Source organism: Bathycoccus prasinos (assembly GCF_002220235.1).
Source record: "Bathycoccus prasinos genomic : Chromosome_11".
Lineage (NCBI taxonomy): Eukaryota > Viridiplantae > Chlorophyta > Mamiellophyceae > Mamiellales > Bathycoccaceae > Bathycoccus > Bathycoccus prasinos.
This window is the reverse complement of record NC_023998.1, coordinates 544,185-567,457: the sequence shown is the minus strand read 5'-3', so window position 1 is coordinate 567,457 and position 23,273 is coordinate 544,185. Positions and strand designations below refer to the sequence as shown.

The 23,273-nt window shown below is 48.0% G+C and overlaps 12 protein-coding genes across 12 annotated transcripts in view; 7 read left to right on the top strand and 5 right to left on the bottom strand.

Moving 5' to 3' along the window:
• Positions 1-37: 37 nt before the first annotated feature.
• Bathy11g02980 (predicted protein) lies at positions 38-2,053 on the top strand (the record flags this gene model as incomplete). The annotated part of the gene is made up of 1 exon (XM_007510170.1): positions 38-2,053. The coding sequence occupies one exon, from the start codon at positions 38-40 to the stop codon at positions 2,051-2,053; it is 2,016 nt and encodes a 671-aa protein (XP_007510232.1).
• A 148-nt stretch (positions 2,054-2,201) lies between these two features.
• Positions 2,202-6,494, bottom strand: Bathy11g02970 (xanthine dehydrogenase; the record flags this gene model as incomplete). Its single annotated transcript, XM_007510084.1, has 1 exon — positions 2,202-6,494. The coding sequence occupies one exon, from the start codon at positions 6,492-6,494 to the stop codon at positions 2,202-2,204; it is 4,293 nt and encodes a 1,430-aa protein (XP_007510146.1).
• Positions 6,495-6,879: 385 nt separating this feature from the next.
• Positions 6,880-8,160, top strand: Bathy11g02960 (predicted protein; the record flags this gene model as incomplete). The annotated part of the gene is made up of 1 exon (XM_007510059.1): positions 6,880-8,160. One exon carries the CDS (start codon positions 6,880-6,882, stop codon positions 8,158-8,160), a length of 1,281 nt encoding a protein of 426 aa, XP_007510121.1.
• A 403-nt stretch (positions 8,161-8,563) lies between these two features.
• Positions 8,564-10,735, top strand: Bathy11g02950 (predicted protein; the record flags this gene model as incomplete). Its single annotated transcript, XM_007510005.1, has 1 exon — positions 8,564-10,735. The coding sequence occupies one exon, from the start codon at positions 8,564-8,566 to the stop codon at positions 10,733-10,735; it is 2,172 nt and encodes a 723-aa protein (XP_007510067.1).
• Positions 10,736-10,927: 192 nt separating this feature from the next.
• On the top strand, positions 10,928-12,600 carry Bathy11g02940 (recombinase A; the record flags this gene model as incomplete). The annotated part of the gene is made up of 2 exons (XM_007510351.1): positions 10,928-11,251; positions 11,500-12,600. 2 exons carry the CDS (start codon positions 10,928-10,930, stop codon positions 12,598-12,600), a joined length of 1,425 nt encoding a protein of 474 aa, XP_007510413.1.
• Positions 12,601-12,673: 73 nt separating this feature from the next.
• Positions 12,674-13,921, bottom strand: Bathy11g02930 (predicted protein; the record flags this gene model as incomplete). The annotated part of the gene is made up of 1 exon (XM_007510037.1): positions 12,674-13,921. One exon carries the CDS (start codon positions 13,919-13,921, stop codon positions 12,674-12,676), a length of 1,248 nt encoding a protein of 415 aa, XP_007510099.1.
• Positions 13,922-14,414: 493 nt separating this feature from the next.
• On the bottom strand, positions 14,415-15,224 carry Bathy11g02920 (predicted protein; the record flags this gene model as incomplete). The annotated part of the gene is made up of 1 exon (XM_007510133.1): positions 14,415-15,224. The coding sequence occupies one exon, from the start codon at positions 15,222-15,224 to the stop codon at positions 14,415-14,417; it is 810 nt and encodes a 269-aa protein (XP_007510195.1).
• Positions 15,225-15,308: 84 nt separating this feature from the next.
• On the top strand, positions 15,309-16,255 carry Bathy11g02910 (cyclophilin A; the record flags this gene model as incomplete). Its single annotated transcript, XM_007510364.1, has 2 exons — positions 15,309-15,416; positions 15,548-16,255. The coding sequence occupies 2 exons, from the start codon at positions 15,309-15,311 to the stop codon at positions 16,253-16,255; spliced, it is 816 nt and encodes a 271-aa protein (XP_007510426.1).
• Positions 16,256-16,580: 325 nt separating this feature from the next.
• On the top strand, positions 16,581-17,837 carry Bathy11g02900 (predicted protein; the record flags this gene model as incomplete). The annotated part of the gene is made up of 1 exon (XM_007510287.1): positions 16,581-17,837. The coding sequence occupies one exon, from the start codon at positions 16,581-16,583 to the stop codon at positions 17,835-17,837; it is 1,257 nt and encodes a 418-aa protein (XP_007510349.1).
• A 143-nt stretch (positions 17,838-17,980) lies between these two features.
• On the bottom strand, positions 17,981-20,074 carry Bathy11g02890 (unknown protein; the record flags this gene model as incomplete). The annotated part of the gene is made up of 1 exon (XM_007510038.1): positions 17,981-20,074. The coding sequence occupies one exon, from the start codon at positions 20,072-20,074 to the stop codon at positions 17,981-17,983; it is 2,094 nt and encodes a 697-aa protein (XP_007510100.1).
• Positions 20,075-21,720: 1,646 nt separating this feature from the next.
• Bathy11g02880 (unknown protein) lies at positions 21,721-22,201 on the top strand (the record flags this gene model as incomplete). The annotated part of the gene is made up of 2 exons (XM_007510156.1): positions 21,721-22,163; positions 22,195-22,201. 2 exons carry the CDS (start codon positions 21,721-21,723, stop codon positions 22,199-22,201), a joined length of 450 nt encoding a protein of 149 aa, XP_007510218.1.
• Positions 22,202-22,274: 73 nt separating this feature from the next.
• Bathy11g02870 (predicted protein) overlaps positions 22,275-23,273 on the bottom strand; it is a gene marked incomplete at both ends in the record, with an annotated part of 2,006 nt that continues 1,007 nt past the window's right edge. Inside the window, 2 exons of the mRNA XM_022379222.1 lie at positions 22,275-23,183; positions 23,222-23,273. The exon at positions 23,222-23,273 is cut by the window's right edge and continues 1,007 nt beyond it. Of these exons, the coding sequence (XP_022234917.1) occupies positions 22,275-23,183; positions 23,222-23,273 (961 nt within the window). The remainder of the gene's footprint in view (positions 23,184-23,221) is intronic.

Genomic DNA, 23,273 nt, shown 5'->3' with positions numbered 1-23,273 from the left:
CAAAAATCAAGCAGCCAACGGGAAAAACGTGCACCAAATGTTAAAGCTGAAATCCCGAGCGGTTTTGGAAACGCCGACGACTGGGTTATCTCGGCAACTCTCGAAAACTGGGATAAATACTAGCAGTAATACTAATAACGAAGATGGCGGCACCAATAATAAGAGTTTGCGAGAACATGGCACGACAGAGGCTGATGATGATGATTTTGATGCGTTGAAAGCTGTCAACACCACCAACACCAACAACGAAAACTCGCAACAGCGACATGGAAAAGGAGCGCCAAATCCGCCGATAATTTCGCAGAAACCATCCATCCATCGGTACCCGGGCGCGTTTGGAAACCAACCGAGGTTTGCACCGTCGCAACAGCCTCCGCCGTTACCGTTTTCGCAAGATTTTGACGTGGCGGATTATTGCACGCCGGCGGATCAACAGTTTGAGTTAGTCGGGAACATAGCGTACGCGAATACGAACAAGAATAGCGGAGGAGGAGGAGGCTACGACTCTCAGCAAGGGTTACAACCGTTCGATAGTTGCGACGGGAAAGAAAATGGTGGCGTGAATGGTAAAGGGTATTTTAGCTCGATTGTACAAAACACGACGAACGGGAAACAGTTTGGCATGCGTTCGCCGGTGGCGTTGAGCCCGATGCGACACAAGAGAGCGAGGTTGGGGTGTATCATAGATTCGCCGAACGTGAGTCAGCAAATGTACAACAACAACGAATCGAGTCGAGGTGCATTGGACGTCATCAACGGAACTGGTGGTAGTTCTGGTCCTTCTGGTTTGCGCTTTCAGCAGCTGTCTTCGCAACAGATGCAGTTGACGCCGAGAGAGTCCTCGCAGCCGTTTACGATTAGCAGAGCCGGAAGTCTTCCGCAAGCGTGTTTGCAGTACTCGCAAGGCGCTGGCGGGAATAGAAATAGCGCAAATGCACACAACAACATGTTCGAAGTGCCACCGATTCCAAACAGACAACAACAACAACAACAACAACAACAACAAGGTGGCGGTGGTGGTAGCGCGAACGCGACGAAAAAGGAAAAGTTGCTCCAATCGCCGCCGATATCGCGAAACGCGTTTTTACGAGACGAAGAACAGGCGAAGGAATTACCCGCGCATAGCAGACGAATAACCAATAACAACAACGGTAGCAATAATGAGGCAAAGGAGAACGCGCAAATGCTTCGATTCCGATCCGAGTTTGCGGATTTAGGACTCATCGCCAAAGGCGGATTCGGGAAAGTTTCCAGAGTCGTTCATCGATTGGACGGCAAAATGTACGCGGTCAAACGCACGGAGAAGAAGTTATACGGCGAATCCGAGAAAAACGACGCGTTGAGAGAAGTGCACGCGATGGCGGCTTTATCTTCTTTGAATTCGCCAAACATCGTACGATATTACACCTCGTGGATGGAATACGACCATTTGTACATCCAAATGGAGCTTTGCGAACGCGGCGCCGTGAAATTCGGACCGGACGCCAAATTTACTAAGGACGAAGGCGAAGTTTTGTTAGTCGTTCGCGATGTAGCTAACGCGTTATCGGTCGCGCACGAGTCGGAGGAACGCATCGCGCACATGGATGTGAAACCGGATAATATTTTCGAATCGGAGAAAAAGATTTACAAGCTAGGGGATTGGGGACGCGCGACGTCGACGTGCGGTGAGAAGCGGAGAAAGCTTATCGGTGGCGCTTCAGAAATAGACGGTGATCAGAGATACTTAGCCAACGAAGTGTTAAATGACGATTTTTCAAACTTGGCAAAGTCAGACGTGTGGAGTTTAGGCGCGACGGCGTTGGAGTTGTTGTTGGGGGAAGCGTTACCGATGAACGGCGACAAGTATCGAGCGTTGAGAGATGGGCGGTCAGTGAATGAGAACTTTGAGGATTTTGGTTTAAGCGAGTTTTCTTGCAGCGAAGAGATGAAGGCGTTGTTGAAGTTGATGTTGGCGAAAGATCCGGAATCGAGGCCGACGGCAAAGGAAATCATGGTAGAGTGCGAAAAGTTGCTTTGTTTGACGAGCGCTATGGAGTCCTCGATGCTTTAACTAAGGAACTTGACATACTGTAGTTGTTCTGATTGTGTTGTAAAAAAGAGACTTGTACTATCACACACATATCATTAATATGATTGATTCCTTTCTGAATGCGTTACTATTACATATTATATACATACAAACACTTTCAAATGTGCTGCTAAATCGTAATGCGCGTCTTGTAATCGCGACTACCGTAGGCAAACGCGTTGCCGCAAGCGATACGCACGCGCTCTGGAGTACACGGTAAATCTAAACTAAACGCTCCTTCGTTTTTCTCGTTCTCATCTTCTTGTCTCGCGTAGTATATCGCATCTTTCACGGCGAAATATACCGAGTTCCCGAGTAAAAATGGTGGTTCACCGACGGCTTTGGAACTTTGCACAGCTCGCGGATTCTTGGAATCGTGTAATAAAGTGACGTTGAACTCCTCCGGAACGTCGTTGGCGGTTGGAATTTTATACGTGCCTGGTCCTCTCGTGAAATTTACGCCATCTTTAATCCATTTATGTCCGTTTTTCGAATCGCCGTACTTCAACTCTTCCAATAAAATCCAACCTAAACCTTGCGCAAACCCGCCTTCGACTTGGCCAATATCCAACGCCGGGTTGATCGAATCGCCAACATCCATGACAATATCAGTGCGCAAAACGTTCACATCGCCAGTCAAACAATCGACTTCGACTTCTGAACACGCCGCACCGTAAGTGTAGTAATTAAACGGTTCGCCTTTTCCTACGGACCAATCCCAGTTTAGATTTTTCGTGACATGCCAACCGTGCGCGGAGAGATCGATGCGTTGGAAATAGGCCGAGTTGACGATGTCTTTAAACGACGCGTCTTTAGCCATTTTCTCTCGAATTGGTTTCAAGCGTTCCATGATTTGCAAACACGCGTCCTCGGTGGCGTCGCCGTACATGTCCGAACTCGCCGAAGCAGCTGTCGGTGATGCGTTTGGTACTTTCTCCGTGCTCGTCTCGAGGACGTGAACATCTTCGAAACGAACGCCCAAGTTTTTCGCGGCGATTTGCGCCACTTTCGTAAACAAACCTTGTCCCATTTCGACACCGCCAATAGAGACACCAGCGGTACCGTCTAAATAGACATTCACGAGTGCACCAGCTTGATTCAAAAACAAAGCGGTAAATGCGATGCCGAACTTGGCCGGCGTCGCGGCGAAGCCTCTCTTTTTGAATTTACTCGTCTGATTGAACGTTTCAACCGCTTTCCTTCGATCGGCAAAAGATGCTTCGCGCTTACATTTCAACTCTTCCCAGCAACTACGAACTTGACAGTCGATAAGCTTTTGTCCGAAATGCGTGAGGTCTCCTTCATGATACAGATGGTTTTCTCTCAAAGCATCAGGCGCGACGTTTAAATGTCGCGCGACGTCGTCCAAGACAGATTCTCCAATCATGATACCTTGCGGACCACCAAATCCTCGAAACGCTGTGTTTGAAGGTAAGTTTGTCTTGCAACAGTAACCTTCAACACGTAAGTTTGGAATGTTATACGCGGAATCTACGTGCAAGATTGCCCTATCGAGAACAGATGAACTTAAATCGAGCGAATTACCCGCATTGTTGTAAATTTTAACATCCAGCGCGAGTATCTTCTCACTCTTCACATCAAAAGCCACCTTCCAGTCGCCTCGGAAACTGTGCCGATGGCCGGTGATTTGCATGTCAACATCGCGGTCTAAAACTAAGGAGACTGGCCTACGCAAATGGTACGCCGGTACAGCAATTGCGACGTTCATGAATCCCGAGCGCGACTCTTTCCCTCCGAAACCGCCGCCTAAACGTTTCGCCTTACACGTGACTTTATTTCGAGAGAAACCTAAACAGTCCGCGATGTACGCTTGGTGTTTCATCGGACACTGCGTGGACGAAATCGTGACTACCTCATCGTTGTCGGTAACTTCTACGACGCATGCGTTCGGTTCGAGGTAGAAGTGTTCTTGACCGCCGACTCGCGTTGATCCGGAGATGATTTTGATATTTTCTTCCTCGTTTGCAAAAATATCGTCGACGTTTCCGGAATGCAAAGCGTGTCCAAGAAAACCTCGCATGCCAATCATTTCGTCGGTGTAATATGATTTTTTCGCAATCGCGTCTTCGATGGATAAAATCGGTTCAAGAATCTCGTATTCGATTTTCACCGCAGCCGCGGCTCTCAACGCCAACGCTCTCGTTTCCGCGACGACGACACCGATGACTTGACCAACGCACGTGACGTATTCCGTGGCAAAAATCTCCTCGTCGTGTGCAATCGGGCCGATAATGTTGGTTCCATTTTTGGGAATATCTTTCGCGGAAAAGTATCCGAGCACGCCTGGGATACTTTCCACGGCGCGCGCGCTGTCCACCGAGAGAATCTTTCCGTGCGCGATGGTAGATAAAACCAAAGCGGCGTGCACGCACCCTTCAGGTTTCGCGGCGTCGTCGCAATAGATTGCTTCTCCAGACGCCTGTATATGCGCGGATTTATGCGCCAGAGGTTGTCCAACGACTTCACCGTTTGGCTTTTTCGTAAAATATTGCGCTCCAGAGACCACCGATTGTCGCTCGTTTCGTCCGAGAGAGGAAAGTTCGTTTTGTTGAAGTTCGTATATAGAAGAAGAAGAAGAACTGTCCACGACAGTTCTCAAATCGCTCACGCAGTGTAAGAAAAACTTAAACGCAAAGGATTTTGCGAGCGTGATTCGATATTGGGACATCCCTCCGGGTGCGCTCTCGTCCACAAAACATTCCTTCTCAATTGCGCTCATGAGAAAATCCAGCGTTTCTTTCGTCATGTGTTTCCCGACCATCCCGTTCGCTGTCTGTGAACAGAAGATTGTTTTGAAACTCAAGCCTCCGAAACCGAGAGAGAAATCTAAGCATTCACCAGTACTCGTGTTAAAAAGTGCTCGCGCGCCACACGTGACGATGGCGATATCGTCCTCGCGCCTGTGCGATTGTTTGTACTCGTGAAAATACTCTTTAGTCGTCGCCGCGGTAGTTCCGGTGTAGTCGGTATCGTTGAACGCTTTCAATTCGACTTGCTTTAAGATTTCGTCTGGTTTTAAATCGACTTTCCTATAAGCTAAGAAGAAATCTCTCGCTTTCACGTATCGATCCCCGCCTTTCTTGGACGTCACAACAAACATAGCGTCTAAAGCTAACCATATTGGGTTCAAATCTGAAATCGGCGACCCGGTTACGATGTTACCGCCGAGCGTGGAGACGTTTCGAATTTGCCTCCCGGCGAACCATTTCAATTGTTTGGAAATAGCTCGGAATCTTTCCACTTGAGAAGCTTCTTTGCCGCAACACGCGCGCTCCAAATCCGACAGAGAAATAGCCGCTCCAAAAACAGCTTCGCCGTTGTCGTAATTCATGCTAATTCTATCGAGTTCTTCGATCGTATTTCCAGAAACGTGAATGCGTCTCGGGTAAAGAGCTTTTTTAAACTTGATTTCAACGCCAATTTCCGTATTTCCGCAAACAATCTTAGACTCGTTTCCAGGATATGCGTCTCGCAAATCCAGTAACTCTTTCAAACTCGTCGGTCGGTGCCATTTCACGCCGTCGTTGTGCACGGAATCTGTAATCGCATCTCCGCCGTGAAACGCGAGCGCGGCTAAAGGTCCGGTTCCTGCTTTCGCGCGTCGCTTTAATTCGATCGGAAACAATGGTTCTTTGATTGCAGCATTAGTAGTACCACCATTCGCTCCGTTTTCGACGTTTCTGCTGCTCGCATTCTCATCAGTCTTTTCACCGTCGCCGCCGCATCCGTTCGTGCACGGTTGCCCGGTGCTCGCGCATATAGGCACCGTCCCGTCTGAAACTTTCACGGATTTCTTAAACGAGTTCGATACGTCCCCATCGATAGTTTCTTGCGAATACACCTTATTCTCCACGAACGCGTCCACGAATCCTTTCAAAATAGGCCTGTATCCGGTGCATCTGCACAAGTTCCCGGACAACGCCTCCTCGATGTCGTGCGGCGATATCAACGCATTTTCAGCAGCGGTATTCTTGCTTCGCGCGTTTAACAACAACGCGTACATGGACATGACAAAACCGGGTGTACAAAACCCGCACTGCGACCCGTGCGCGTTCGCGATGGCCATCTGCACTGGATGCAAGCCATCCCTCGCGTTCCCGAGGCCTTCGATCGTAATCACGTGGTGTCCTTCGAACGCGTATATCGGCGCTAAACACGCGTTGACCGCTTTGTGCGCGTACGAAAATTGGTCCGTCTTTTTATCATACCCCGTGATTGAGGACGCGACGACGGTACACGCCCCGCACCCGCCTTCGCCGCACCCGAGTTTCGTCCCCGTTAAACGTACATCGCGTAAAAACTCCAGCAAAGTGGTTTCCCCGATGCCGTCTCGTAACTCGTATCGTTTTCCGTTCACGTATATCGCCGGCTTACTTTTTTCCTCTTCAGATGAAGAAGACATACTGTTATTACGTGTGTTGTCTGTGTGTGTATACTTCGCCTATGCTGTTTGATGTGTGTGATACGAATAACAACAACACACTTCTTAAAGCTTACGAAACCTTCTTTTCCGCAATTCAAGGAGACTCTGTTGAATTCTAACAACCTTGAAAGGACACACACTTTTTCTAACGACCAAAAATTTAAAAAAACCCTAAATAACAAGTGAGTTCATTTTTTTTTTGTCGAGGTGGCACCCTCTGGACCTTTACTGAGACTTCTGTCTTCTCGTTTTGGATATCATTTTGTCATCATCATCATCATCATCATCACTTTTCTAACGCTCTTCTGCACATCTCTTTAGTCAACGCACTACTACTAAAAAAAGTAAATAATAATAAGTAAAAATGGCGACGAGACAATGCTCCAAACGCCTCTCGTCCGCGATGATGATGCGTTCGCGATTTAATACTGCTTCTTTAGAAAGCACTTCAAGCATCGTCGGGACGATTGGACGAACGAGTAATCATCCACTCGTCGGCTCGCAACAAAAGAGACACTACGCGGACGACTCGAACTTGAAAAAGACCGTTCTCTATGATTTTCACGTGAAACACGGAGGTAAAATGGTCGAGTTTGCCGGGTTTTCGATGCCGATTCAGTACAAGGATTCCATCATGGAAGCGACGCAACACTGCCGAACGAAAGCGAGTTTGTTTGACGTGTCCCACATGCTCGGGTCGTCGTTTAAAGGGAAGGACGCGGTGAAGTTTGTGGAATCGATTACGGTCGCGGACGTTAAAGGTTTGGCCGACGGGACTGGGACCTTATCCGTGGTGACCAACGACGACGGTGGGATCATCGACGATACCGTGGTCACGAAAGTGAACGACGAGTGGATTTACGTCGTCTTGAACGCCGGGTGCGCGGATAAAGACAAGGCGCACATCAACAAACACTTGGCGAAATTCGATGGCGATTGCAAATTCATCGAGCACTCGGACAGAAGTTTGTTCGCGTTGCAAGGACCGAAGGCGATGGAAACGTTGCAAAAGCTCACCGACGCGGATTTGAGCAAGTTGTACTTTGGCATGTTCAAAGAGATGACGGTGTCCGGACAACCGTGCTGGGTGACGAGAACCGGTTACACCGGCGAGGATGGTTTTGAAATCTCCGTCCCGGTCCCGGGAACGTTGAAATTGGTCGAAGACTTGGTCGGCGACGCAAACGTTCGTTTGTGTGGTTTAGGCGCCAGAGATTCTTTGCGTTTGGAAGCCGGTTTGTGCTTGTACGGCAACGATTTGAGCGAAGAGACGACGCCGCCGGAAGCCGGTTTGACGTGGACCATCGGTAAAGCGAGAAGAGACACGTTTTCCTTTCCGGGTGGCGAAAGAATCCGCAAGCAAATTGAAGAGGGTGTCCCGCAAAGAAGAGTCGGGTTTGAGTTCTTGGAAAAAGGCGCGCCGGCGAGACAACACTCCAAAATCTTAGACATGGACGGCAAGGAAGTCGGCGAGATTTCCAGCGGCGGCTTTTCCCCGGTGTTGGGGAAAAACATCGCCATGGGTTACGTCCCGAAAGCGTTGGCCAAAGCCGGCACTGAAGTGCAAGTCGAAACCAGAGGCAAAAAGACGAAAGCAGTCGTGAAGAAGATGCCGTTCGTCAACACGACGTATTACAAACCGTAATAAAAAGATCTCGATGAAGAAGACGAAGACGAAGACGAAGAAAGAGAGAAGAAAGAGAGAAAAGCGACAAAAAGAGTTTTTCGCCAAGAGCGCTCGCTTTCTTCTTTTCGTCATATCACCACTGCTTTTAGTGTTCTTGTTGTTGTATTCACATCCTTTGTTTCTACCACTACTCATTTTACTCCTTTTACTATGACTATCACTCCTACTGCTCCTACTACTATCATCATCATCATCAACAACAACACCGTGGGTGCTCAAATTGCCGATTTCAAAGCAATCAGCAGATCGGCAGCTATTTAAAATTTATTCAAAATCTCCTCATAATTAAAACGAGCGCGCTCGTTTTTCCTCGCCCTCGCTCCTCTCGTTTCAACTCGAAGCATACAACACGCGTATTACGATGACGACGATCGAGGCTCCGGAAGCGCTCACCGAGCAATTCCTCCATTTGTCTTTGCTAGAAGAGATTTTACCCGACGAGACGACGCTTTCGGACGATCAATCCGTCGCGATTTCAAACATTCTCGATGGCAAGAACTGCTACGTGTACGGCCCAGGAGGTACGGGGAAGACGGTGCTTTTGAAAACCGCGGTGCAAAAGTTACGGGAAGAGCAGAAGAAAAATGTCGCGGTGTGCGCGACGACTGGAATTGCGAGCGAATCGATCGACGGTGTGACTATTCACTCCCTGGCGGGATGTGGAGTTGTCGAGAATATACACTTTCTCGGCCTCAAGGGAAAGGCCAACGAGACCCGAAGAGAAGTTATACAAGCGTACGACGTGTTGTTTATCGACGAGATTTCAATGTTGAGTGGAGAAATGTTCGATCGATTGAGCGAACATTTTGGAATCATACGCCAGAACACGACAAAGCCGTTTGGTGGGCTGCAAGTGGTCGTATTCGGCGATTTTCTCCAACTTCAGCCAATCCCAAAGTTGGGAGTTAATAATTCGCGTTTGAAAGCGGTGTGTCCGGCGATGATGTTAGATCGAGGATTGTGTTTTCAATCGTTCACGTGGGACATGTTGGAGTTCACGTTTTGCGAGCTAAAGAAAGTGTTTCGGCAGGAGGATGAGATATTTGCAAATTTGTTGTCTCGCGTGCGAAGAGGTGAACAACGAGCTGGAAATGAAATAGTTGAATACGTTGAGTCGCAGAGAAATATCGGAAGTGACGATATCCGACGATTTGAAATGAAGCTCTTTTCCAAGAATAAAGATGTGAACGCTTTCAATACTCTGAAACTAAACGAGCTCAAGACTGAAGCGCAGATTTATAAAGCGATTGACAGCGAAGAGCCGTGTGTTGATATCAGCGACAATCGATACAACGACTATTGTAAGAGTTTGAAAGGCAACTGGATGTATTTAAAAGAAATTCGAGCGGAAGAAATCGTCGAGCTCAAAGTTGACTGTGAAGTGATGATGTTATTAAACACTTCTGTCCCAGGAACTACTGCTAGTGATGGTGAGCCACGACGTTTGGCAAATGGTTCTCGCGGCAAGATTATAAAATTTGATATTCCTGATGAAGAGGCGATGAAGTCGCACGTGGAAAAGCTCGAAAAAGAGCCGGATGCCAATAAACATGATATCGATTTACTTAACAGGCAGCTCGACTGGGTCAAGCGCGCTGCTCAAAAGAAGCAAAAGATTCCGTATGTTTTATTCAAAGGTTTCGAGGAAGCGATACCGATACTCCCGATGGAATTCTCGTTTGATACCTCGGGTTTAGGAAAAAACGTTCGTCTTCAAATTCCAATAAAATTGGCGTTTGCGATTACGGTACACAAGTCGCAAGGTATGTCGTTGGACTCTTGTTCCGTAGATGCTTCGAATGTATTTGCTCCTGCGCAAGTTTACGTGGCACTCTCAAGATGTCGATCGGCAGCCGGTTTACAAATAGAAAACTTGAACTCGTCTAAAATCAAGGCGCCTCAGGACGCGCTCGACTTTTACGACCATCTTCGTGACCCAAATAAGTACCCTCCGAATACGCACAAGTGGTGGCAATACTCTCCGATGATGAACGAGAAGGAAAAGGCCGCGAACAAGATTTTGCGTCAGTATTACGAACCGATTAAGGACGAAAATGAAAATGGATGCTTCTCTGAGTTCCTTTCCGTGAAACATAATCGAATGGGAAAGCGAGCGGGGGATGAACTTCTTAACGAAGAACCCGACGCGAACTGGAAGTGCAAGGCGTGTAATAACAAGAGGCAGTATTCGCTCGAGTGCTGCTTTCTTGTGAGAGAACAAGTCGCCAGAGACTTCGATACAGACGTATTCCGTGAACCGTGGTCGCAAAGGAGAAACAGTTCGGTTCATACTCCACAGACGACGGAGCCGCCGAGCTCGTTACCAAGACCCGATTGTGACGATGAAGATACAAGAATCGCGACGAGAACGACGACAAGGAGTAGGTCAGAGGCTGATGACGAAGACGACGGAGATTTGGAACACATCATTAAACGTCAACGTATGCGGCAGGAGCTCGAGACGATAAATCTTCAAATCGAATTAATGGAAAGAAGAAACAGACTCGCGCAACTCCAGGAGAACGAGACGTGAGTAGCGAACGCAGATTCACGCATTGACTTTTAAATATACATGTAACTTATTTACTTTTCATATAACCCTTCCTTGTGTTGTACATTTAGGCGTATTTGATTGCGCGTTGTTCTTGTTGTTGTTAAAACTATTGACTGCTTATTCAAGTAAATTCCCGCCAAAATTCAAAAAATCATCCTCACTTTTCGTCGAATGTCGATTTTCCTTCGAACAACAAAGAGCAGTCCCATCACGAAGCGTTTCACCTCGTTCCCTCTGTTTCGCACTCACACGCACGCGACTGCTGCCTCGACTTTTCGAAAGAGCACGAGAACGATGATGTCTTTATCTCGCGCGGCGGTGCCTGCACCCCCGTCGATTCGACGCACCAGTGCCGGTGACAACAACAAACAAGATCAACGAGTGAGAGGCGAGCAAGTTCGAACGTTCGCGTTCGGGGCGAGAAAAGCGCCGAAGGGACAACTTCCCGAGCGCGAACCGAACATGGGTTTAGATCCAGAAAACGCGCAAGCTAAGGTACGCTCTTAAGAGCGCTTTGAGCAGGATGTCTCTCTCGATGATGATGCATCGATGTCGCGCGTGTTTTCAAATCGAGACGATCTCTTCTGCGAGATATTTTTCCCCAAAGCGCGATTCTTTCTATTCCTTCTGTGATGTATTCGAGCGCTTCGAGAGGGAGAGAGAGAGTTTATGAGCAGACCAAACGAACGCTGACATGTGTTATTACATCTTTTATTTCTCTTTTCAATAAACAACTCTTACAGAAAAAAGCGTTGGAACGCGTACTGGGCGAAATCGACTCCACGTTCGGGAAAGGGTCCATCATGAAGCTCGGCTCCGCCGGACAGGCGAAAGTGGCGACGTTTCCCTCGGGGGCGATGACGTTAGACATGGCCTTAGGAGGCGGACTACCGAGAGGCAGAATCGTGGAAATTTACGGTCCAGAGTCCTCTGGGAAGACGACGTTAGCCATGCACGCGATGGCGGAGATGCAAAAGTTGGGCGGCACGGTGGCGCTGATCGACGCCGAGCACGCGTTTGATCCGGACTACGCCAAGAGGTTGGGGTTGAACGTGGACGATTTGGTCGTCTGTCAACCGGAAACTGGGGAAATGGCGTTGGAGGTTGTTGATACGTTGGTCAGATCAGCCGCGGTGGATTTGATTTGCGTGGATTCTGTCGCCGCTTTGGTGCCGAGATCGGAAATCGAAGGCGAGATTGGTATGGTCCAAGTCGGCGCGCACGCGAGGTTGATGTCGCAAGCGTTGAGGAAGATTAACGTAAACGCGGCGAAAGCGAACACGACGATTTTATTTTTGAATCAACTCAGATCGAAAGTTGGGGTGATTTACGGGAATCCGGAAGTCACCACGGGTGGTAACGCGTTGAAATATTACTCCTCGGTGCGTTTGGACATTCGAAGAAAAGAAGTCATCAAAGGCAAAGCCGGCGAGGACGATCTCGGGACGAGAGTGAAAGTAAAAGTGGCCAAGAATAAAGTCGCGCCGCCGTATAAAGTAGCCGAATTTGACATGATGTTTGGCAGAGGTATTTCCAGCGAAGGGTGCGTTTTTGACGTCGCGGAATCCACCGGCGTCATTGAAAAGAAAGGCTCGTGGTATTCCTTCAAAGGCGAACAGTTGGGCCAAGGTCGCGAGAAGAGTTTACTCGCCGCGAAAGAGAAGGAGGGTTTATACGAAGAGATTGTTCGATTGACGCGAGAAGCGATCGCGGCGAAAATGGGTTTGTTATCAGGTGAAGCTTCTGTTTCTTCTTCCATGGACGAGGACGATGAAGATGAAGACATGTTCGAGGAGGAAGAAGAAGAGGCGATGGCGGAAGGCGGCAACGTCGCCGCTCGCTAAAAGCTAGAAACAATTTTCTTGTAAACTACTATTACACACTTAAGAAACTATTATATTCTATGACTAAATACTACTAAAAGTCTCTCGTGTATCTCTCCGCATCCGCACCTTCGCGGAACGAGGCGTCGCCTAGCATTGTTTTCGCGTCGAGAATCTTGTCCGCTCGAGACACTCGTCTTTCGTTATACGCGTCCCATCCATCTAATTCACGCAGTTCTTCGATGGTGACTTGATTTTGTTTCAAAGACAGTTCCGAGAGCCGGTCGCACTCGCGTAAAACTACGGCAGGTATGCCTTTTTTATCTATCTTATTCCCATCTAAAATGAGCGATTGTAAACTTTTCATGTTTCTAAACGCGTTTGGAATCGCGTTTATGCGAAAATTGTTCGCCAGATTTATATGCGCGAGCGTCGTCTCGCTGCCGACGAAGTAGTGTTCGATAGATTCGCTAATTTGGTTCCCACTCGCGTCGAAGCGTTCTAAAGGAGGACACGATTTGAAAAAGCTCGAAGGGAACGACGTTATCTTATTGTTCGATATCTTCAACTGTAACGGAGGCCTCTTGCTTTTTTCTTTATCTTCGTCTTCTGAAGGGAGACTGTTGACGACATCCATCGCGCCGATCAAGTTGTTGTTGCTCAAGTCCAAATACTTCAAAAACCTCAAGTTTTCGAAGAGAACTTTGAAATCTATCCCCGCGCTCTCGATGGCATTGTTGCAAAGAGAGACGCGCGTAACATTTTGCAACGCCGGCAACGTGATGATTGAGTTTGGCACGAGTGCGATTGCATTCAAACTAAAATCGAATACTTTCACTTTGGCGCTTTCACGTAAAGCTTCCAAAGCGGATGTGGGCAACGCGTCTAATCCAGAATTTTGCGAGGAACAAATGCCCGTTTTCTCCCAGTTGGAAGATTTATTATTTGCGTTATAACTACTTTCCACACCTTTACTCTTCCTTTCTTTCGCCCTCTCGTCTTTCTGCGCCATCATTTTCTCCTTTGCTTCTCTTCTCCGCTTCTCGGCGACGGAACTCGCCATCGCGGCGCCCGCCGAAGTCGATCCCCCTCCTCCTACCAGCGGCGCCCCATCGAGCAGCATCGCCGTGACTTTACTCCCTTTCTTCTTCACCACCTCTGCGAATATCTTCTTCCCGTCGTCAAAAGCGGTGAGCGTCTTCCCATTGACGATCAATTTCATCGTTCGTTTCAACGCGTTTGTCTTTTCCTCAATCGAAGAAAACACATCGTCCACCGTTGCGTTTGCATCGACGTCAAATTCAAACCGGTCTTTATTTCGCTTCACTTGAAGCGCAATCATTAAATCTGTTGCGCGATTACGCGATTTCCTTTTGTTTCTTCTTCGCGTTCGCGTCTTTACACGGATCGCACGTGACGACTTCTTCGTCCTCGTTTACGATTCGATTGCACGAACACTTTTCCCCGCACACGCATCCGTAAAAACCACACGCTTTGTTCGTGCACTTCCCGTTCGGGCAGGACGATGAATTCGATTCGTAGAACACGTCTTTCTTTCGCTGCAATTGAAGTTGTTCTTCGACGAGTTCTTCCTTCGTCGACATGTGTTTTGTGAACAAGCTATCGCTCTTTTTCTCTCTCTCTTTGTTTTGACGCATTTCGAAACAAAAATACGCGAATGTCACATGTCACATGTTTCTTTGCGTTTTGATAGTACATAACAGCAGTTATTCATATTAGTATTAAAACGAAGGGTGGTGTTTTTACTGCTACTTTTCGCGGCAGAGTAAAACGACATGCGTCGTCGTCAGTCGAGCATTGGAGTATTATTTTTCTTACAGCAATCCCGCGCACGCGGCGGCGGAGGCGACGGCGGTCGTCGCGACCACCTCCCTCGATTTTTTCATCCGCTTTTGCCATTTCTGTTTCCGTTCGATGCGTTCGACGTCGTCGTTGATCCCATCCCCGTCCGCGTCTTTCCCGAACACGTTTAAAGCGTGAAACCTTTTCGAGAATTCATCCTTGACGTTTTCGATTTGTTCCCCTGTGATTTTTTTCATCTCGCGTTGCACGAACGCGAAGATCAGCGGCGAACACAAAGCCACGATTGGCGCGACGATAAATTGAACACCCATATGAAACCCGACGCCTTTCGCTGCACCTTTCGCGGCTGTTTTCCACAGCGGCCATTCCATTCGCGAAAAATACGTCCGCGCGAATCCTTGAAACTCGCGCTTATCTAAATATCCGTCGTTGTTCTCGTCGTAACTGCGCAAAATATCGTCTATTGGTTCTTTAATCTTGGGCAGTTTCATGTCCTTTCCAGCCATATCTTCCAATTTCGCATATATAGCTTTGATGGCGACTTTCAATTCCGCGCTGTCGAGCTTTTCCGACTCGTTTCCGCCGACGTTCCGTTCGCTGATCCCCGCGCACGTGTGGAAGATATCGTTCAAGACGAACTCGAAATCTTTGCTCAGAATCAAATCCAAAAACATTTGCTTCTGCGACTTCACGTTCGATGCGTTCTTGAGGGTTTGTGCGAGCTTTTCTTTCGCTCTGATGTTCGAGGATTCAGAAGACGAAAGCGATGAATCATCTTTGTTGTTGTTCTTCTTCTTCTTTGCGCCTCCTTTGCCGCTCATGTTTCTTTTGACTTTAGGGAAAATATCTTCACTTTTCTTTGTGAAGAAAAACGTATCTCAAGTGTACACAAACTCAAACTCAATATGGGTGGCGCAATGTCCATGCCTGGCTCCGGGCCTTCCGTGGAAGACGTCGTCGCGCTCGCGAAAGGAAAGTCTGTGCCGTATGCGATTCCTTTACCCGTGAACGAGGTATGTTTAATGAGTATTATATATATACGTAATGTTGCGTCACATCGATCCCGTTTTGTTTTATCCATTTTGTATCTATGTTTACGCGAACGCAATAACGACATAAATACTACTCGTTACCATTCAAACAGAAAAACACGAAAGTATACTTCGACTTAAAACTCTCCAACGATCGCCAATTCGAACGGTTAGGCCGCGTCGTCATCGAGTTGAAAGAAGATTCGTGCCCGAAAACCGCGGAGAATTTTAAGCAGTTATGCACCGGAGAGAAAGGGTTCGGGTACAGCGGAAGTCGATTCCATCGAGTGATACCGAACTTTATGTGCCAAGGCGGCGATTTTACCAACGATAACGGCACGGGAGGGAAATCCATCTACGGGAAAAACTTCCCGGACGAGAACTTTGAGTTACCGCACAACGGGCCGGGGATTTTAAGCATGGCGAACGCGGGACCGAACACGAACGGATCGCAATTTTTCTTGTGCACCGTCGCGACGCCGTTTCTGAACGGGAAACACACCGTCTTCGGACAAGTCGTCGAGGGATACTCCGTGGTGAAAGCGTTAGAATCCGTCGGGTCGCAATCGGGTGCGCCTGCTTACGACGTGTTCATCGAGAAGTGCGGCATCGTCGCATCTACATCCTCGTCCTCGTCGAATAAAGCGCGAAAATCCAACAAAGTCTTATCGACGCCAACCGTCCCGCGAAGATCCTTTTCCTCCTTCGCGACGACGATGAAAAGCAGCAGCAACAACAGAAGAGCGTTACAAAAAGCGGCGTTAGCGTCTTCCTCGAGAACTTTTCGCGTGGCTGCCGCGTGCGTTTCCGTAGTCGTTTAATGAACATTTACCGTCGCCTCTCTGCGTATTTCTTTCTTCTTATCGTGCTTACAAACTCGAGAGTTTTCCTCGAAAAGACTTTGAGAGAAAAACGTCCTCATAAAAACAACGCGCGACTTTGAACACGAATAACACAGCACTCACAAAGAGACTGATACTACTAAAAGCAGGAACGATTCGTATTCGTACCATTATTCCGTCGTTTGGTGGTTTTTTCGCCATTTCTCGCTTTGGTGGTACGGCGGCGTTTTCGGCGGCGACATCGAGATCTTCTTCGTGTCTTCACCATTTTCGCGGGGAAAAGTTCATTGAGAGGAAGGAGAAGATGACGATTCAAACGAATGCGGGACTCTCGCGACTCTCGAACGAGAACCACGAGCAACACGAGACGACGCGAGAGGAAGAGGAACACAACATTCTGATGCAAGAGGAAGAGAATACGACCACTACGAATACTAAAGAAGAGCACTGGGCACCTTTGCACGAGGACATCTCCGAGCTGCGCATAGCGGAAGGCGTCGCGCTCGAGGCGAAGGTGTACGGAGACGAAGACGCGCCGGTGCAAGTCGTCTGGGGACACGGGTTAGGGTCGTCCATGACGAACGAGGATAAGGAGTCGCTGTGGAACTTTTGGGACGTGAGCGAGAGAGGGGACGCGTCTTCCGCCGGGAACGGGACGGCGACGACGACGTGCGACGAGGACGGGAGCGACGGAAGCGCGAGCGAGGAGGAGGAGGAGGTAGGTTTAGAAAATTTAGAAAACTTAAAGGATGAGAAGGTGAGGATTGTGCGGTATAACGCGAGAGGGCACGGGTATTCGTCGCCGGCGGAGACGAGCTCGCAGGCGAAGTGGGAGAACATGGCGGCGGATATGTTAAAAGTGGCCAATTTGAAACAACAAACGAGGATTAGTAAGAAAACGGGAAAGGAAAAGAAACAAAAGTTAATTTTAGGTGGCGCGTCTATGGGTGCGGCGGTGGTGCTGCACGCCGCCGTTCAACGCGGGGACGTCTTTCCCGACGGCATGGTGTTGGTCATACCGCCGACGATTTACGAACAGAGGAAAAAACGAGAGAAAAATTTAAAGAAGAAGGCGAGGGAAGGACCGCCGCCGCCGCCGAGGTTGAGAAAGCCGAGACCGATTTTCGACGGCGAGCCGGAGGAGGTGTACGTGCCGAGAGCGACGGTAGAATTTGGCATGCGAGATGAGTCGTACGTGGCGGTTTCTGTCGGCGCGGCGCAATCCAATTTACCTCCGCCGGAGGAGATTTCCAACGTCGTGGCGAAAGTGCCGTGTTTGCTCTTGGCGTGGGATTGCGGCGATAAGACGCACCCAGTGAAGAGCGCGGAGGAGTTGAAAAAACTGATTCCGCACTGCGAAATGCACGTGGCGAAGACACTGGAGGATACCGAGCAGTGGCCGAGGATGATTCGAGACTTTATTCGAAGCATTTCGCGATCTTCGGAAGGAAATGTGGTTAGAAGAGAAGGAGCAACGGTTACGACGATGTTTCATGATAAAGATTACGAGACGGAGGTGACCACGACGGATTGGGATACGACCGATCACGACCGATATTAATAATAAAAAAAACTAGAAACAACATATAGCGCGAAATACTTGCTTCAATGTGATATACAAATGATTACTGAAATGTAGCGATTTCTTTCTTCGGTGTTTATTTGTGTCTCTCTCTTCATTTCCTCTCAAACTTACTCTGCCTGCTAAGGCGCCCCGGCGTTATCACGCCTTTTCCATGCGTCGACTAAACTCAATTGTTTCGTATTCCGCGCGCGCGTTTCATTTTGCCCCTGTTGTTGCTGAAATCGCTTTGGACACGATTGCTCGTGGACACGAAGTTTTTCAGGTCGCGTTGCTGGCCACTGAGCGCCGCAGAAATTACATGCAATTGCTTTTTTACCATGCACCTCCTTCGTGTGCCTGGTTAAAGCAAAATTCGTACCGAAACCGGCGCAGTTTTTACAATCTTCATGTTTGCAAAGGAATTCTTTGTCTCGTAAAGTTCCTTTTTCAAAGGCTTCTCTTCTGGTTTCTATTATCCTCTTGTCTGATGCAATGTGCCTTTTCAAGTTGGATTTATTGTCAGTCAAAAAGTCACAAACGCCTTCGCAACCTGGAACTTTACCAAGTGGACAACAGTAGTTAAGTTTTCCATCCACGATCCTCGTACCCCAAAAGTTTTCCTCCATCATTTTCTCCCAGTTTATTTTTGCTTCCAATGCTGGTTGTAAAGTCTTGGTATTCGTGTCTCTCAAAAAAAATTTTTTTTTTCGGTCATTAGCGAAAACTCCTACCTTGAACCCAAGAGCGGAAAGATCCTCGTATTTACTGAACGGTTTTCTGCTCAATGCCATGAACAAATCACCAAAGGTTTTGACGGGGTTTTCATCCGATGATAACTCTTCCGCGCTCGCGAGAACACGCTCGATGCAAATATTCATCGCGTTTTGAACTGTCTCGTAATTCCCATAGACGCCTTGACGTTTTTGAATTATACCACGGTACACTTGAAACGCTTTGCTACTTTGGACCAATAATGACTCCAATAGCTCTTGCTTACAACCGCTTCTATTCATATCCATGCTACTGGTCAAGGAACCAATCGACAGACCAGACCAACGGCCGCCAAACGCATGGCAACATGGAGCGCAGCTGTGCGCTAAAGTTCTTTCGAACCATAACCTGAGCCGGACACGAGTTTCACTGCCAGCGAGAACGTCTCGCACTTTCGCAGAGTGGACGATTATGAAAATGTTGTACTTCTGACACAATTTTGCCAACGCTTCAGCACTCAAACGCATCGCCTCTACAACAATTTTACCGGCGATTCCCGCGTACCCTTGTTTGGGCCTCGCGCGAACGTGTAAGTCGATCACTTCATCGCGTGGAATAAAACCTTCGTTGTTAGCCTTCCAATGTTTCGGGCCAATGGAAGCCAACAGATCAGAACATGAAAACAGGACGTATTGTATATTCTCGTTCTCGTTGAAAAACGCCTGTTCTGCGGTGCAATAAAAAAGATCGAACAACGCGAACTTCGTCGTGCAACATCCGCCTTTCGGATCTGATTGCACCAAACCTTGTTGATGCAATCCGGCCATGCACCCGTTGAGAATGGTGGATTCAACAATGTTCTCACGGCCTTTCTCCATCATGATGTCCGTGTACTCACTAGCTCGGAGAGTTCTCGTTTTTTCGGGAGCACCTCTTTCAACCACGATGAGCCAATGAGTATTGTGTGACAGAAACGAGTCCTCGTCTCCCATCGCCTGCCAGAATAACGCGTCGCCTAGGCGATGACGCTCTTCCAACAACTGCTTTGCAATCTCGCGCTTAATATAACGACTCGAATTCAAATGAATCTCCTCACAAGTGTCGTGAAAATTTTGTCGTTCCTGCACCCAACGAAACCAGCTTTCGTCGTTGAGATATTGCTGCCGATGAATGATTTTGTCGATTTCTATCGAGAACGTCAAGAAATCAATCACCTCTTTCTCATCGTACTTCAGCTGAAGAGGATCGCAGCCCGTAATTTTTTTCAACAGTTCTTCTCGCTCAGAAACACTCGCGTCATTCCACTTTGAAACAAGAGATTTGAACGCGATCCCGCTGATATTTGCGTCGCTCTCGTCATCATCGGGAGTGGTAAATGTTGAAGTTGGTGGCTTCGCCGTTCTTCTCTTCGCCTTCGACGGTGTCGTCGTCTGAGTCGTCGTCATCCGCAAAGAAGAAGAAGAAGAAGAAGAAAACGATGTAGAGAGAGGATGAGCGTGCGACGACAACGGTCGCGCCTTCATTGCCAAACCGCGTACAAACTCGGATTTCGTTCCACTCTTCTTGGACAACGACGACGACGACGACGACGTCGCCACCGTCGTCTTCGGCTTCTTCCTCGGCGCCAAAGAAGGCGAAGGCGAAGGCGAAGGCGCCCCGGCGTTATCACGCCTTTTCCATGCGTCGACTAAACTCAATTGTTTCGTATTCCGCGCGCGCGTTTCATTTTGCCCCTGTTGTTGCTGAAATCCTCCGCCTCCTCCCGCGGAGAATTTGGTGGTGTTATTATTGTTGTTGTTCTTCTTCTTCTTCTTCGCAAAATCGCCATCACCATCGTTCGTCGCGCGCTGCGCTTCGTCTTCATCTGTTTGTTTTGAAAAAGAAGAATATCACGGCGCGGTTAACGACGCGCGGAGAAGAAAATAGAATCACATCTTTCGCGGTTGTCTCGTCGTCGTCGTCGTCGAGTTTGTTCTTTGATATCGCGCGCTTTTTCTTTTCGATGCGTGCGCCCGAAGAAAAAAGTGAAGAGAAGAAAAGAAAAAAAAACAAGAATTGCATGTGAACGAACGAATCTCTCTCTCTCTCGCGCTCGAGTTTTCGTCGATCGATGCAGAGTCGATCGACGCGAACGAAAAAAAGCCCTCTCACCAGCGGCAAACTCGGCCGCGGTATTCTCTTCATACGTTTGTGGCATCGTTTGGCTTCAAACTGCCACACCGTGTTCTTTGTTTTTTGCTCGTATAGTTTTATGAGCAAGCACGAGAGTATGAAGCGACAACGTCGAGAGAGAGAGAGAGAGAGAGAAAGAGAGAGATCGCGAACGACGCGGTGACTTGGCGGACCGCCGCGAAGAAAAATAAAGAACGAAACGGCCGCGAAACGATAGAACGAGTTTTACCTGATATCACTGTCGAGTTATTTTCCGTGCCGAGCGTCGCGTCCATGGTTAAATCGCTTCTCTTTCTTCTTTCCAGTTTAAAGCGGAAGGAGGAGTTTTTGAGGGAAAAGAGAGATACAGTTTTTTGTTTGCGTGTATTTTGTGACAAGACAGCAATAGAGATGAAATAGAACCAATTTTTATACGGAAATGCGCATCAGGGAAAAGCACGTCGGCCGCGTGTCTAAACGTCTTTTCTTCTCTCGAGACGAAAAAAAAAATACCGATTTTGCTTCATTTCAGGAGAACATTTTAGAAGAAAAAAGTGCCGAAAACGGTACTGCGCATTTGCGAGCGCTCGCGCGGGAAAATCCTAACATCAAACATTTAACTTGCCATGTAACGATAGACATACACAAAAAAAAATGGACATTGGAGGTGCGAAGTATCGATCTCTATGTAAGCAGTACTAGTTAGTACGTAGTTCCTCTTGGGAGCAGGTGATTTCTTACCCGTACCTGTCGAATGCGAATCGACCGCTCTACCTACGAAGATTACGCGTTTAATCAAAACAACAGTGGTTGGAACACGTCGCACCATGTGAGCTACACCCCCGCCGGAACAAAAAGGGTCAAAAATAACAACTATAAAAACAAAATAAATAAAAAAAGATGAACCTTAAACGATTCGATATCTACTGTTTTGCATATCTTTTTCCTTTTCCTCTTCTTAAACCACACGTTTAAATACGACGACGCTCTTCAACAAGAAGCAAGACTCCTGAATACAATGCGCGCGATTTCATCTGTATCCTCCGTTGTTGTTGTCGCTTCGGCGGCGCAAAATACGAGAAGAAGAAGAAGAAGTTCTTCGTCTATTTATTCCGCTCGCAATTCGATCGCATTGTCATCATCCAAAAAGATGATTCGAGTCACCAACAACAATTCCAATCAAAGAAAAAGAAACATCAACACAACAATCAAAGCGAAAGACGAAGGTTTCGAGGTTCCGGATTTCGTCAAAGACCTCATGAAACCTCCAGATTCCTCCATCGCCGCGCCTGGATGGTTAGCCCCTCTTCTCGGTTTAGCCAAAGAGTCTGGCGAATCCGCGGTGGGCATCGGATACGCTCTCATGATTGTCACCTCGGTGTTCTTTTCGCTCGTATTCGCGGTGATTGGTTTGCCTGGTTTCTTGTGCGCGTTGATTTTCGTCGGCGCGAGCGGGTACACGTGCTGGCAAGCGACGCCGTATTTGAACGAGATTGTGAAAGAGGTGGAGAGTGGTTTTACCGATGATGACTGAATTATTTTATAAGTCAAAGTTATAAATAACAATGTATATTAAGAACGTCGTTCCCACGGTTTCCCTTCCTCGTCCTCTCTCGCCGCCATCCTCTTTCGAACTCTGTTGGCCATGACGACCGACCGTATGCCTTCGAAATTCTTCGTGTCGCAATTCGAACATTCACATCCATATGAGTGCTTCTCCAAGTCCTTTTTACTCAACCCTTTAAACAACATGGTATCGACCAAATCGATGTATAAACTCGGGCCATCGTTCGCTAATCCAATCTTCGCCGTTCCTTCCGCCATGATGTCGTCCTCGCTGTGAGAAAACTTGTACGTTTTGAAAAGCGACTTAAACGCGTCCAAGCTATACGCCGTGGCTAAGAAGGAAAAGCAAGAAAACATGTCGGAATATATCGAGTTTGTTGGTAATCGTCGCAACACGCCCACCAACGAATACTCTTCATCAGCTGCTGCGAGTAAAGCTGTGGCGTAATCGACGCTGGCTAAAATGCTCAAGAAATACCCAAACGCGACGGCTAAGCTCGCGTAGGTTAAAATTTCTGTATTTCGCATCGCTCCTTTACAGTGCGTGCAATACTTCGTGTGCATCTCCCATGTGTCGAACAGTTTCGATTCGTCTTTTTCAATTTCCGGCATCTTATCGTTCCCGGGTTTCCACGGAATCGGACCGTTTTTACGAAACCATTTGTAAAACATCACCGTCATCTTATCCGCTCCGGTTGGTATGAACACCTGATCTTTCCATTTTTCGCCCATATCCGCGTCCGGAGACTCTTCCATGTGCTTCTTCATCACAATTTTCTCTTGCTGATGGAGTAAAACCATGTCTTGGTGTAAAAACGTCGGGCCTAAAACGTGCGTCATCCACGCGGGAGAAGTCAACGTGAACAAATTCAGTTTAAACCATCGGTGTTTTCGAACCTGAATATCTTCTTTAAACTCGTTTCGTTGACAGACGGTCGCGACCAAGTGTCGACGTGCTCGATAACGTACATCCAACGTCGGGGACTAGGGCTCCACCGATGGCTC